General features: G+C 42.9%; 1 protein-coding gene across 8 annotated transcripts in view; it reads right to left on the bottom strand.

Annotated features, from left to right (window-relative positions):
• The window catches only part of LOC108414024 (DNA (cytosine-5)-methyltransferase 3A-like), a 131,515-nt gene that overhangs the window by 78,011 nt on the left and 39,013 nt on the right, over nucleotides 1-14,491 (bottom strand). For 6 of the 8 annotated variants that reach the window (XM_037538069.1, XM_037538066.1, XM_037538073.1 and 3 more), the window contains 2 exons: nucleotides 12,986-13,093; nucleotides 330-386 (listed from right to left, as the gene is read on the bottom strand). In XM_037538069.1, the coding sequence (XP_037393966.1) occupies nucleotides 330-386; nucleotides 12,986-13,093 (165 nt within the window). The remainder of the gene's footprint in view (nucleotides 1-329; nucleotides 387-12,985; nucleotides 13,094-14,491) is intronic. The other 2 variants (XM_037538070.1, XM_037538074.1) reach the window with 1 other exon arrangement.

The raw sequence follows: 14,491 nt of genomic DNA, 5'->3' as shown, positions 1-14,491 counted from the left end.
GTTTTGAGAACTTTTGTTCTAAAATGCCATTGAGAGGTACATGGTGGAGGGTGTTTTGAGGTGAAATGTAAAAACTTCCCGCATTTTCTACTATTTACCATCATCAACATTCCACAGAAAAACCCGTGTAGGTTCACTGGTGGGTCTGGATGGTAAATAAAATGTCTATATTTGTGTTGAAGTCATGGCGACCCTTGGTTCCCATCACCACCACTGGAAAGACAACTGAGTCTCTACAACCAGCCAAACCACTCTGAACGGTTTTCTCAGCAACTGAGTTAACTGAGTGTGTGTGTGTGTGTGTGTGTGTGTGTATCTCACAGTCGTACCTGGCTCATTCTGAGCATTCTGGAGATGGCCTCTACTCCATAGTACCCCTGGTGGTCCTGTGCAGAATTACAACAGTTATTCATGTGTTGTGTTTATACTTAAACATTCAGTCCTGATCCGAATCTGTGCCCACCCTAAAACCCACTCCGTGTTTTCCAGATGAACCCAAACTGTAAGGCTAAACTGGCAGGATCTGATATGGATTTAAAAATCTGAACCAGACTACTTCGCTGAGAAAAGAGCAGCATCAAATGTGCTTAATTCAAATGTGTACTGCATGAATAAAACATATTACATCAACACAATTACCGTCTTTCAGTTCACGTACCTTTGGCAATAATTATGCTGCAACACAGTCAGTGTAAGTACAGTTTGGACAGTGATATAATTTTTGTAATTTAGCCTCTGTACACATCCATAATGGATCAGAAATGAAGTCCAGATGTGACTGGAGAGTAGACGTTTAGCTTTAAGCCAAGGGCATTAACAAAAATTTGGCATTTACCGTTTAGGAATTACAGCCAATTTTCTCATAGTCCCTCCTTTTTCACAGGCTCATAGGTAATTGGACAAGATTAAGTTTAAGTGACCCTTATTAGTCCCACAAACGGGGAAATTCCACCTCCGCGTTTAACCCATCCGGGAAGTGAAACACCACATACACACTAGTGAGCACACACACACTAGGGGCAGTGAGCACACTTGCCCGGAGGGAGCAGTTGGGGGTTAGGTGTCTTGCTCAAGGACATCTCAGTCATGTGCTGTCGGCTCTGGGGATGGAACCGGCGACCTTCCGGTCACGAGGCTGGTTCCCTAACCTCCAGCCCACAACTGCCCCTAACATAATTATATGTTACAAACTAACATAATTATAAATGCAAGGATTATTACTGTTAATACCTCAATGCAAAACCCTTTCAGTCAATGTCTGCCTGAATTCTGGAACCCAGGAACATCACCAAAGCCTGAGTTTCCTCCCTTCAGTTGCTTGTCCAGACCTTTACTGTGGTGGCCTTGAGTAGATGCTTGTTTGTGGGTCTTTCTGCTTTCAGTTTTGTCCTCAGTAAGTGAAAAGCATGCTCAGGTGCGTTGAGGTCAGGTGAGTGACTCAGCCACTTAAGAACACTGCATTTCTTTGCCTTAAGAAGCTCTTGGGTTGCTTTTGCAGTATTTTGGGTAATTTTCTACCTGTACTGTGCAGCGCTGTCCTATCAGTTTTGCAGCGTTTGACTGAATCTGAGCTGACAGTACAGCTCTATACACTTCAGAAATCATCCTGCTACTTCTGTCAGCAGGCACATCATTAATAAACACCAGTGACCCAGTTGCACTGGCAGCCATACATGCCCATGTCATGACACTACCTCCACCATGCTTCGCAGATGATGGGCAATGCTTCAGGTCACGAGCCCTTATTTTCCCATCGTTCTGGTACAAGTTAATCTTGGTTTCATCTGTCTAAACAATCTTGTTCCAGACCTGAGGCTTTTTTAGATGTTTTCTAGCAAAGTCTAATCTCTTCTTGAGTGTTACCAGCGGTTTGCAGCTTCAGTTAAACCCTCTACAATCTCTTGATTGTAGATTTGACAATGATACGTCAACCTCCTCTAGACTGTCCTAGACTTGACTAGATGTAAAGAATTGTTTTCCACGGACTTCTAGACCATTTAGTGTTGCAGTTTCCGTCATTTTACCATAAGACCAAATTATTGATCTGGCAGATCCCATAGAACAGCTACCAAATGCATATTCAACACTTGCAATCAAATCCAGACCTTTTTATCTCATTAATTTGTCATGAAATAGCGAGGATACAGGCCACAGCTGACCATGAAAATGCTTATCCAATCAACCTTCCAGCTTTTGAGCCTGTGAAAATGGAGATACTATGTAAAAAATGGCTGTAACTTTTAAACGGTTAAAGCAATATTTTAGATTTTAATGTTACGATGCTCTTGAATTAAATCTGAACTTTATCACACTTTATTCACATCTTGACTGCTTCATTTCAAATCCACTGTGGAGATATAAGGAGGCAAACTGTCACTGTCCAAATACTTATGGACATGACTGTATATTATATTCAGGCAGAAATTATATACATATTTAAAAAATGAACATTTGATGCGTTTTGGGCATTTCAGTGCACAGAGCTGCATTCTATGGAACTGGAATAGAAGTAAGTCATTATGCATGTAAACTCACAATCTATAACCCCTACTTACAAATTTAGGGTTTCCATAAACAGTAAATGATTAATATCTGTTAAAGACTTATACATGATTATATTATGATGACCTGAGATGTAAGCAATGTTATTTGACTGGTTTGATGCGAAATTGGCTCATTGCAAAGAAACTCAGTTGTAAGATCAATATTTTACAGTGGTGCTGATAGGAACCAGGGGTCATGGCACCAACATGGCAAATATAGCCACTTTATTTACTATCTAAAACCACCAGTGAGCCTACATAGTCTTCTGAGTAAAATAATGATTTGAAAAATCATTCCACCACAAGCTGATCAGGCATCAGGCGCCAAATTCATAACCGTTTTGTGATATAACTGACATAGACGCATTTAACTCTTCAGACGTCTGGCTCCTATCGTCACCACTGTGGACAATTCTGACTCTCCGAGTTTCAAGAGAACAGAGCGTTTCACACCAAGCCGCTCTGAGTGACTTTTAAATCTCATCGAATGTGTGGCAGCGTCTGAAGGGAAGCAAAGAGTCATTCGTTTATTACACTGACTGTAGTTATTAGTAAGAAAGAGAAAGTGTGATGCGCATGGTTTGATACTTGAGGTATGAATTTGCTGAAGAATAAAAGATTATCATGACAGACAGCAGCAAGTATAACTGTACACAAAATAAAGTCATGACAGCCTGCGTCTCACACATACACACACACACACACACACACACATACACACACACACACACACAAACAGCTGCTCTATATTCTTATCAGGCAAGATTAATGCAGCTAAATATAGTGAACATACAGACACTCACACATACACAGACACATGTAGGTGTGAAAAATATAGCTTAAGGATGCATCACTCCATATATAGTTTACTCATGACATCATCAATACACAAGCTTTAGAAAACGTACAAGATATCAACACTGCATTGGTGGCAGAAAAACTACACTAAAAAAACAACACAAAAACCACGTACACTTAAAACCTATACTAAAAAAACCTACGCGAAAAAACAACACTAAAAACATAGACTAAAACACATAAAATCACCCTAAAACAGACTAAACACTGAAAACATACACTAAAACACATAAAATCACCCTAAAACAGACTAAACACTAAAAACATACACTAAAACATACACTAAACTCACCCTAAAACAGACTAAACACTAAAAACATACACTAAAACACACATAGAATCACCCTAAAACAGACTACACACTAAAAACATACTAAACACTATAAATATACACTAAAACACATATAAAATCACCCTAAAACAGACTAAACACTAAAAACATACACTAAAACATACACTAAACTCACCCTAAAACAGACTAAACACTAAAAACATACACTAAAACATACACTAAACTCACCCTAAAACAGACTAAACACTGAAAACATACACTAAAACACATAAAATCACCCTAAAACAGACTAAACACTAAAAACATACACTAAAACATACACTAAACTCACCCTAAAACAGACTAAACACTAAAAACATACACTAAAACATACACTAAAAACACCCTAAAACAAACTAAACACTAAAAACATACACTAAAACATACACTAAACTCACCCTAAAACAGACTAAACACTGAAAACATACACTAAAACACATAAAATCACCCTAAAACAGACTAAACACTAAAAATATACATTAAAACACAATAAAAACACCCGAAAACAGACTAAACACTACAAACACACACAAAAACATACACTAAAACATACACTAAAATCTTTCTATGGGACATTTCTACGGGACACACAGGGGCTCACAGTACGAACTGCACTGTTATTATCATTGCACAGCATGTAAACGAAAAGTAGACAAAGGTCTCCTAAATAGGTTTATACATCATAGGACTAATTATTCAGTAAGTACTATGAATTATTCAATATCTACCACAAATTTTTCACTAATATAAATTATTCAGTAAATTCTATAAACTATTAAGTATCTATTATACATTATTCATCATGTACTATAAATTATTCAGTAACTACTATAAACTATTTAGTAACTACAATAAATTATTCAGTATTTCCTATAAATTATTCAGTAAATTCTATAAACTATTTAGTAACTACAATAAATTATTCAGTAACTTCCATAAATTACTCAGTATCTATGGATTTTTCAGTAAATACTTTAAATTATTCAGCAACTACTATGAATTACTCAGTAAATATTATAAATTATTTATGACCTATTCTTGAATGATTCTATAACTAAAATAAATTATTCAGCAACTTCTATGAATTCAGTTTTTATTATAAAAGGAATCACAGTAATGTGTTCATCCACATATCGCCCCTTTGATTTTAAGGAGTAATAATTTCAGGCCAATAAAAAAAGTCATTGTGAAGTCATTAGCAACCCCTAAAGTGCGAACACCCCTAGAACTCTTAACAGAACCTGAAAGGAAAAAGTCTCAAGAAACCCGATGACCTCGGCACGACGACCACTGCCAAAACAGAGACCGAGAGTGTAGCTCAGAGACTCGGGACCTGTCTTTAAACATCTCTGTCTCCCACAGTGAATCACTTACTAATACACAGAACCGAGTGCTCAGCCCAGTTCATCAGCAAAGCAAGCAAAGTAGTGCCTTAAACTGGGCTCAGTCTCACGACTTTAGCCTGAGTTGGCCAAATTTCCACAATCTGAAATGCTTTTTCCAAGTCAGGAATTTGATCGGAAGTGACTGACGCCATGAATAATCTGGTAGTATGAGAGTGGAAACGAGCCAATCGTTCGCTTCCTGAATGCGCTCTGATTTAATTGACTCTTATTATGAATCATCCTCATTCTTATTACTCAAAACGCTTACCAGTCCTGGAGAGTGAGATGGTCAGTGATGTCACCGATTCAGGCAGCAGCCAATGAGAGAGCCAGGAGAGAAAAAGGCCGTGAAGATACGTGTTTGCGCTGCGCCGTGTGAGCAGTGGGCAGCGAACACATGAGGAGCTGCTTGTTGAACTTAGGCAAGTAATCTCTCCGCATAGTTTCAGGCAGTCATTTTCTTCTCCAGCTCTGACTGTGTGTTTGTTCTAGTATTATACAGCTTGTCACTGTGTTATCTAGTGCCAGTACCTGATGTGACCCCAGGTTCCATTCCTTTGTGTATGGCCTACAGCAAGCACACCCATTAGCTTAGACACAAAGCTAAAATAGCTCCACACAATGTCAGAGGAAGTGACACAATGTACAAGTGGTCAAGCTCAAAGAGAAAATCCAGTTAACCCTTAGAGGTCACAGTCACTACTGCTAATAAGAGCATGCTGCCATTGTACACAACCAATTATGTGATACTAGTGATGCACCAATGCAGTTTCTAGATTGGAATCAGCGCTTAAGTACGGTATCAGTATCGAGTAACACAGATTACTGAATTTCTAATCAGGAAGGCAGTAGCAGTGGATGAAATACCAGTTGAAATTCTTTGTATAGTATTAGCCACAACTAAGGACAGATAACACAGCAGGCATGCACTGCAAAACATGATAACAGTAGCCCTTCAGTGGCTGAATCTCTTGGTAATCTCCCGCTGTGTAGTCAGTTACAGTCTGAGTTAATGTTCCTGAAGGACTGAACACTAGACAGATACATGGAAGGAACTGCTGGTCTCTTGGGGTAAAGAGAGCCTTAAACCTGGGGTTAGCCTTTAGCAGAGCAGCCCGCTAGCTGGTTAAGTGTCTCCTCTAACAACGCCGGCGGTGCTCCTTCAGAGGTCAGCTGTTTGCGTTTCAACCTCACATTCCCCCCCATTTTGCGTGTTCGCTACGCCTCTTTTGCATGTATAAAAGCGCAAACAGGTCCAGTAAAGTTTAGCTTTGTTTACACTGTGTCATCTGTCTGAGAGTGCATCTGTCTGAGAGAGCATCTGTCTGAGAGTGCATCTGTCTGAGAGTGTATCTGTCTGAGAGTGCATCTGTCTGAGAGTGTATCTGTCTGAGAGAGCATCTGTCTGAGAGTGTATCTGTCTGAGAGTGCATCTGTCTGAGAGTGCATCTGTCTGAGAGAGCATCTGTCTGAGAGTGTATCTGTCTGAGAGAGCATCTGTCTGAGAGTGCATCTGTCTGAGAGAGCATCTGTCTGAGAGAGCATCTGTCTGAGAGTGTATCTGTCTGAGAGAGCATCTGTCTGAGAGTGCATCTGTCTGAGAGTGCATCTGTCTGAGAGTGTATCTGTCTGAGAGTGCATCTGTCTGAGAGTGCATCTGTCTGAGAGTGCATCTGTCTGAGAGAGCATCTGTCTGAGAGTGCATCTGTCTGAGAGTGCATCTGTCTGAGAGTGTATCTCTCTGAGAGAGCATCTGTCTGAGAGTGCATCTGTCTGAGAGTGCATATGTCTGAGAGAGCATCTGTCTGAGAGTGCATCTGTCTGAGAGTGTATCTCTCTGAGAGAGCATCTGTCTGAGAGTGCATCTGTCTGAGAGTGCATCTGTCTGAGAGTGCATCTGTCTGAGAGTGTATCTGTCTGAGAGTGCATCTGTCTGAGAGTGCATCTGTCTGAGAGTGTATCTGTCTGAGAGTGTATCTGTCTGAGAGTGTATCTGTCTGAGAGTGCATCTGTCTGAGAGTGCATCTGTCTGAGAGAGCATCTGTCTGAGAGTGCATCTGTATGAGAGTGCATCTGTCTGAGAGAGCATCTGTCTGAGAGTGCATCTGTCTGAGAGAGCATCTGTCTGAGAGTGCATCTGTATGAGAGTGCATCTGTCTGAGAGAGCATCTGTCTGAGAGTGCATCTGTCTGAGAGAGCATCTGTCTGAGAGTGCATCTGTCTGAGAGTGCATCTGTCTGAGAGAGCATCTGTCTGAGAGAGCATCTGTCTGAGAGTGCATCTGTCTGAGAGTGCATCTGTCTGAGAGAGCATCTGTCTGAGAGTGCATCTGTCTGAGAGTGCATCTGTCTGAGAGTGCATCTGTCTGAGAGTGCATCTGTCTGAGAGTGCATCTGTCTGAGAGTGTATCTGTCTGAGAGTGCATCTGTCTGAGAGTGCATCTGTCTGAGAGTGCATATGTCTGAGAGAGCATCTGTCTGAGAGTGCATCTGTCTGAGAGTGTATCTCTCTGAGAGAGCATCTGTCTGAGAGTGCATCTGTCTGAGAGAGCATCTGTCTGAGAGTGCATCTGTCTGAGAGTGCATCTGTCTGAGAGTGTATCTGTCTGAGAGTGCATCTGTCTGAGAGTGCATCTGTCTGAGAGTGTATCTGTCTGAGAGTGCATCTGTCTGAGAGAGCATCTGTCTGAGAGTGCATCTGTCTGAGAGTGCATCTGTCTGAGAGAGCATCTGTCTGAGAGTGCATCTGTATGAGAGTGCATCTGTCTGAGAGAGCATCTGTCTGAGAGTGCATCTGTCTGAGAGTGCATCTGTCTGAGAGTGCATCTGTCTGAGAGAGCATCTGTCTGAGAGTGCATCTGTCTGAGAGTGCATCTGTCTGAGAGAGCATCTGTCTGAGAGTGCATCTGTCTGAGAGTGCATCTGTCTGAGAGAGCATCTGTCTGAGAGAGCATCTGTCTGAGAGTGCATCTGTCTGAGAGAGCATCTGTCTGAGAGTGCATCTGTCTGAGAGTGCATCTGTCTGAGAGTGCATCTGTCTGAGAGAGCATCTGTCTGAGAGTGCATCTGTCTGAGAGTGCATCTGTCTGAGAGTGTATCTGTCTGAGAGTGCATCTGTCTGAGAGTGCATCTGTCTGAGAGAGCATCTGTCTGAGAGTGCATCTGTCTGAGAGTGTATCTCTCTGAGAGAGCATCTGTCTGAGAGTGCATCTGTCTGAGAGTGTATCTGTCTGAGAGTGTATCTGTCTGAGAGTGCATCTGTCTGAGAGTGAATCTGTCTGAGAGTGTATCTGTCTGAGAGTTCATCTGTCTGAGAGTGCATCTGTCTGAGAGTGTATCTGTCTGAGAGTGCATCTGTCTGAGAGTGCATCTGTCTGAGAGTGTATCTCTCTGAGAGTGTATCTCTCTGAGAGAGCATCTGTCTGAGAGTGTATCTGTCTGAGAGTGTATCTCTCTGAGAGTGCATCTGTCTGAGAGTGCATCTGTCTGAGAGTGTATCTCTCTGAGAGAGCATCTGTCTGAGAGTGTATCTGTCTGAGAGTGTATCTCTCTGAGAGAGCATCTGTCTGAGAGTGTATCTCTCTGAGAGAGCATCTGTCTGAGAGTGTATCTCTCTGAGAGAGCATCTGTCTGAGAGTGTATCTCTCTGAGAGTGCATCTGTCTGAGAGTGCATCTGTCTGAGAGTGTATCTCTCTGAGAGAGCATCTGTCTGAGAGTGTATCTCTCTGAGAGAGCATCTGTCTGAGAGTGCATCTGTCTGAGAGTGCATCTGTCTGAGAGTGTATCTCTCTGAGAGAGCATCTGTCTGAGAGTGCATCTGTCTGAGAGTGCATCTGTCTGAGAGTGCATCTGTCTGAGAGTGTATCTCTCTGAGAGAGCATCTGTCTGAGAGTGTATCTCTCTGAGAGTGCATCTGTCTGAGAGTGCATCTGTCTGAGAGTGTATCTCTCTGAGAGAGCATCTGTCTGAGAGTGTATCTCTCTGAGAGAGCATCTGTCTGAGAGTGCATCTGTCTGAGAGTGCATCTGTCTGAGAGTGCATCTGTCTGAGAGTGCATCTGTCTGAGAGTGTATCTCTCTGAGAGAGCATCTGTCTGAGAGTGCATCTGTCTGAGAGTGCATCTGTATGAGAGTGTATCTGTCTGAGAGTGTATCTCTCTGAGAGAGCATCTCTCTGAGAGTGCATCTGTCTGAGAGTGCATCTGTCTGAGAGAGCATCTGTCTGAGAGTGCATCTGTCTGAGAGTGCATCTGTCTGAGAGTGTATCTCTCTGAGAGTGCATCTGTCTGAGAGAGCATCTGTCTGAGAGTGTATCTCTCTGAGAGAGCATCTGTCTGAGAGAGCATCTGTCTGAGAGTGCATCTGTCTGAGAGTGTATCTGTCTGAGAGTGCATCTGTCTGAGAGTGCATCTGTCTGAGAGTGTATCTCTCTGAGAGTGCATCTGTCTGAGAGTGCATCTGTCTGAGAGTGTATCTCTCTGAGAGAGCAGGTCTGCAGCCAGGCACTATTGCACATTTCTGTCCGACAACAAATGCAGCAACAGACAGACATAGTAAATGTGGTGGTGCCCTTCCTCCAGTCACAAAGTCCAGTCATAAGTGGTCACTAAAGACTCGAGACCCCTGGAATTACCAGGTTTAAATATCTTTGCATCTTGGCTGAACATCTCGCTCTCCACTTCAGATCACGCATGATGGATGTGAACACCAGGTATGAAAATGTTGACTTGGGCTACGTTCACATTACCAGGTTGAAGCGGCACAAGTCTGATTTTTTGCCCTGATGTGACTCAGATCTGGTGTTTTCAGGGCGCTGTGGACGCAAATCTGATCTTTTCAAATCCGACCTGGACCACTTTCATATGTGGTCCTAGATCGGATACGTATCCGATTCGTGGCCATGTGACCTTAATGTGACGCTCAGATGAGAATTCATGTGTGCCATCGTTCAGCGTTACCATGGCAACAGTGCCGATCAGACGTTAAAGCCTGTAAACGGTGGAAAAGCAGCTCATCTCACCTTTTCCTCCTCCGTCTGGCTCTAATAATGAAGCTGAGAGCTGATCAGAGTTAATGATCTTCTCAGCGAAGCTCGTTCTGCTCGTTAGTTTGTGCTGATGATGCAGTGATTCAGTCACGTGACGTTAATGAGTAGGAGGAGCTCATGAGGGTCATTTCAGGACGCCAGTTCGTTCACATTCATGACCGATTTGAATCACTGACCTAAACAAGTGAGAACCCTAACTCTTCTGTTTTACACTATGAACATTTCACTTTTGAAACCTTCCCACTCTGAAAGGTAAATGTACTTGATAACTGGACTAACAAGAAATCTGATAGCACCAGATAAAGGCAAAGACTCTTTATTGTTCTAGTATTATACAGCTTGTCACTGTGTTATCTAGTGCCAGTACCTGATGTGACCCCAGGTTCCATTCCTTTGTGTATGGCCTACAGCAAGCACACCCATTAGCTTAGACACAAAGCTAAAATAGCTCCACACAATGTCAGAGGAAGTGACACAATGTACAAGTGGTCAAGCTCAAAGAGAAAATCCAGTTAACCCTTAGAGGTCACAGTCACTACTGCTAATAAGAGCATGCTGCCATTGTACACAACCAATTATGTGATACTAGTGATGCACCAATGCAGTTTCTAGATTGGAATCAGCGCTTAAGTACGGTATCAGTATCGAGTAACACAGATTACTGAATTTCTAATCAGGAAGGCAGTAGCAGTGGATGAAATACCAGTTGAAATTCTTTGTATAGTATTAGCCACAACTAAGGACAGATAACACAGCAGGCATGCACTGCAAAACATGTTAACAGTAGCCCTTCAGTGGCTGAATCTCTTGGTAATCTCCCGCTGTGTAGTCAGTTACAGTCTGAGTTAATGTTCCTGAAGGACTGAACACTAGACAGATACATGGAAGGAACTGCTGGTCTCTTGGGGTAAAGAGAGCCTTAAACCTGGGGTTAGCCTTTAGCAGAGCAGCCCGCTAGCTGGTTAAGTGTCTCCTCTAACAACGCCTGTGGTGCACCTTCAGAGGTCAGCTGAGTACAATGAGAAATTCCCAGCTCAGCAGCTGCTACTCACAGCATGAATGTCTGTAGTGTTTACTCTTAGGTTCAATTCCATTTCACCCCTCGCCCCTACCACTTAGCCCTACCCCTTTGTTTTGTGCATACACGTCTTGGGGTAGGGTATCCTAATCATTGTTGAGACAGAGGGGCGGGGTGAAGTGTTGGGACTAAATGACCCTCCAAGTGGAGGTTTTTCAGAGAGTCCAGTCCAAACAGAGTGATATGAGAAAAAAATTAAAGATGGAGCGCAAGAGACCAAAGAAACCCACACACGTGAGAATTCACCTTTAAAATGACTATAGCCACTGTATTATCTTACCTTTAATGTCGTTTGAATGTATTATGGTCCTTTTCTTCATAACTGAGGTGGCAGAATGTAAGTGCTGCCCCCCCCCCCCCCCCCCCCCCCCCTCCACTCCAAAGAACAGCTTTAACGTGACTGCTTGAACATCCACTGCCACAGGATCTTATTTCACCGAGTATTTTATCACAGACGAGTGGCAGCAGTGTCTCGTGTGCTCCAAACAAGAGCAGTGAACGAGAGCCTTCTAGTTCACTCACCACATCAGTTTCATTTGGTTAATTAATAAGAGATACTGGAGGCAAATTCATTATGGATCATTACAAATACTTGGCTTTAAAAGCTCCAAGTCCTCATACAGTGAAAAAAGAAAATTCTCTATAGAAGTAAAGACGCATTGATAATCGTTTTATAATCACATCACAGCCTCTGAATCGTAATCGAATCGTAATCGAAATCGTGAGGTGCCTAGAGATTCCCACCCCTCATATACATAAACCTCGTATCTCCAAAATGATATTTTTACAGGAGAAGGAAAAAAACTCTACTTTTACTCTACTTTTAATCTAAGTCAATGAAACCAGACTGTCACGATTGGCCCCTCCCAGTCCTGTCCACGTGCTCGTGTTTTGGTTTAGCCCATGTGTATTTGTTTTGGTTTTTCTAGTCCTGCCCCCTTGTTTCGTGTCTCCGCCTGTTTTTCACCTGTTGTCACGATTGGCCCCTCCCAGTCCTGTCATGTGCTCCTTTGTTTTGGTTTCAGTCCTGCCCCCTGTTTGGTTACTCCTCCCCTGATTGTGTTCACCTGTCCCTCATTGTCCCGTGTATTTAAGCCCTGTGTTTGCCCCTTGTGTTTGCCAGTCTTTGTATGATTGTATTGGTCTCTGATGTCTCGATTCTGGTTTTTGTCATGTCTGTCCCCCGATCTGTCTGTATCGGCTATATGAACCTGGACTGTTTTGACCACAACCCTGGATTTGCCCATAATAAATCTCGCTTATCTCAGCGTGTGCGTCCGCCTCCTCGCTCCCCCTTACACCTGTCCCTCGTTTTCCCTTTGTTACTTAAGCCCTGTGTTTGCTGGTCATTGTATCGGTCTTTGTTTGACGTATTGGTCTACGTTTGATGTTTGTTTGGACCTGTTTATAGTTTGTATGTCATGTCTGCCACACGATCTGCCCGTATTGGTTCTATGACCCTGAACCGTCTTGACCCTGACTTTGGATTTGCCCTCAATTACCTCCGCACACGCGTCCGCTACCTCGCTCCACGTTACACAGACCCCCCCCCCTCCCAAGTCATTTTGGGACATTTCTTTAAGTCCATTCGTCATGAAATTTACATATAATGTAAGGGTCAGTAGGTATTTTCAGATTATGCCAAAACTTTAAAACGTATAAATGGATATATATATATATATATAAAAGAATGAAGATACATATATACATGTATATGTGTGTGTGTGTGTGTTGGAGAACTCACAGCAGGAGGTTTGCGCTTGCGGGCCGGACGCCCCACTCTTCGTGTCGGAGTGTCCATAGGGGCCTCTTCCTGTGTGAGTTCACTCACTTCCTGTTCCTGCTCTGAACTCTGTACACACAGAAACACATACAGGTTAAGAAAATACACACACATGTAATTCAACAGTTACCATCACACATGCTATCTAGAACACTTTCCGCAACGTACCTAAAAGACCCGACACAGTACACACCGTCTCCGTTCACACGCAGAGAAAGCCACGAGGTCGGACTCAGAGCAGCACGGAGGTGAACGCTCGTACGACGTGGTTCTATGACGTGGATTTTGCTTTACTGTGATACGCCCAAAAACGGAAAAACGCAAACGGAGACCAGATGAACCATCAAGTTAAACTCAACAAAAGGGCCAAAAGGATGGTTCTTCAAGGGTTCTTCAGTGAAGACAATTATTCTATAGAGAACCATGAACACCCGAAGAACCATTTGCCTGATTTCCTTCCAAAAACCCTGATTTCTTTCGTTTCTCTCAGTCTGCGCATGAGCGAGAACAGACCATGGTACCAGACATAGGAACCCAGTGAGACGCATCAGAACACTGATGTCGCTGAAGACACTATGATTATCTAGATCATCCAGTGCATGTAAACGCAGTTAACGGACTACTGACGAAATCGGATCTTCTGGTCAAGTGCACATAAAGCATTCACTGTTCAAGCAGTAGAAGATGCCGTGATATACAGTCCTGTGCAAAAGTTTTGGCGAATGGCATGTTTTGTCAAGTTTCTTGTGAAAGGCAAATTTTTTACTGTATGTTTTGTTTTGTGCCCCAGTGTGTTAAACTCGAATAAAACTGCACCTAAAATGAGCAGAACAAGTCATATTTAAGTGTCTCTGTAGAGGAGAGTCACTGATTCTCTCTCAGAAAACCAACAACACATGTCATTTCACTAAAGGTGCTCAAACATTTGCACAATGTAAATGTGAGGTCATGTCCTCCACCCAGTACACACTAAACACAACACGCTTAAAACACACACACACAAATACACACACTCACACACACACAGCTGTGGCCCTACAGCCCACACACAGAGAATGTAGATATGATTTTAATTGAAGGAGGTTCAAAGAGTCTTTATAGGCACACACACACACACACACACGCACGCACGCACACACACACGCACGCACGCACGCACACACACACACACGCGCGCACGCACGCACGCACACACATCATTCCGAAGTCTCTGTGATTCCTCTAGATCTGCTGCCTTTGATGCAAAACACAGACGCATCCGGGAACAGAGAGAGAGAGAGAGTGAGAGTGTGAGTGAGACAAGTGAGAGAGAGAAAAGTGAGAGAGAGAGAGAGAGAGAGAGAGAGAGAGAGAGAAAAGTGTGTGTGAGAGAGAGAAAAGTGAGAGAGAGAAAGAGAGAGAGAAAAGTGAGAGTGAGAGAGAGAGAGAGAAAAGTGAGAGTGAGAGAGAGAGAGAGAAAAGTGAGAG

The sequence above is a fragment of the Pygocentrus nattereri genome, chromosome 4 (assembly GCF_015220715.1).
Source record: "Pygocentrus nattereri isolate fPygNat1 chromosome 4, fPygNat1.pri, whole genome shotgun sequence".
Taxonomy (NCBI): Eukaryota; Metazoa; Chordata; class Actinopteri; order Characiformes; family Serrasalmidae; genus Pygocentrus; species Pygocentrus nattereri.
This window is presented reverse-complemented; position numbering and strand designations above follow the sequence as displayed.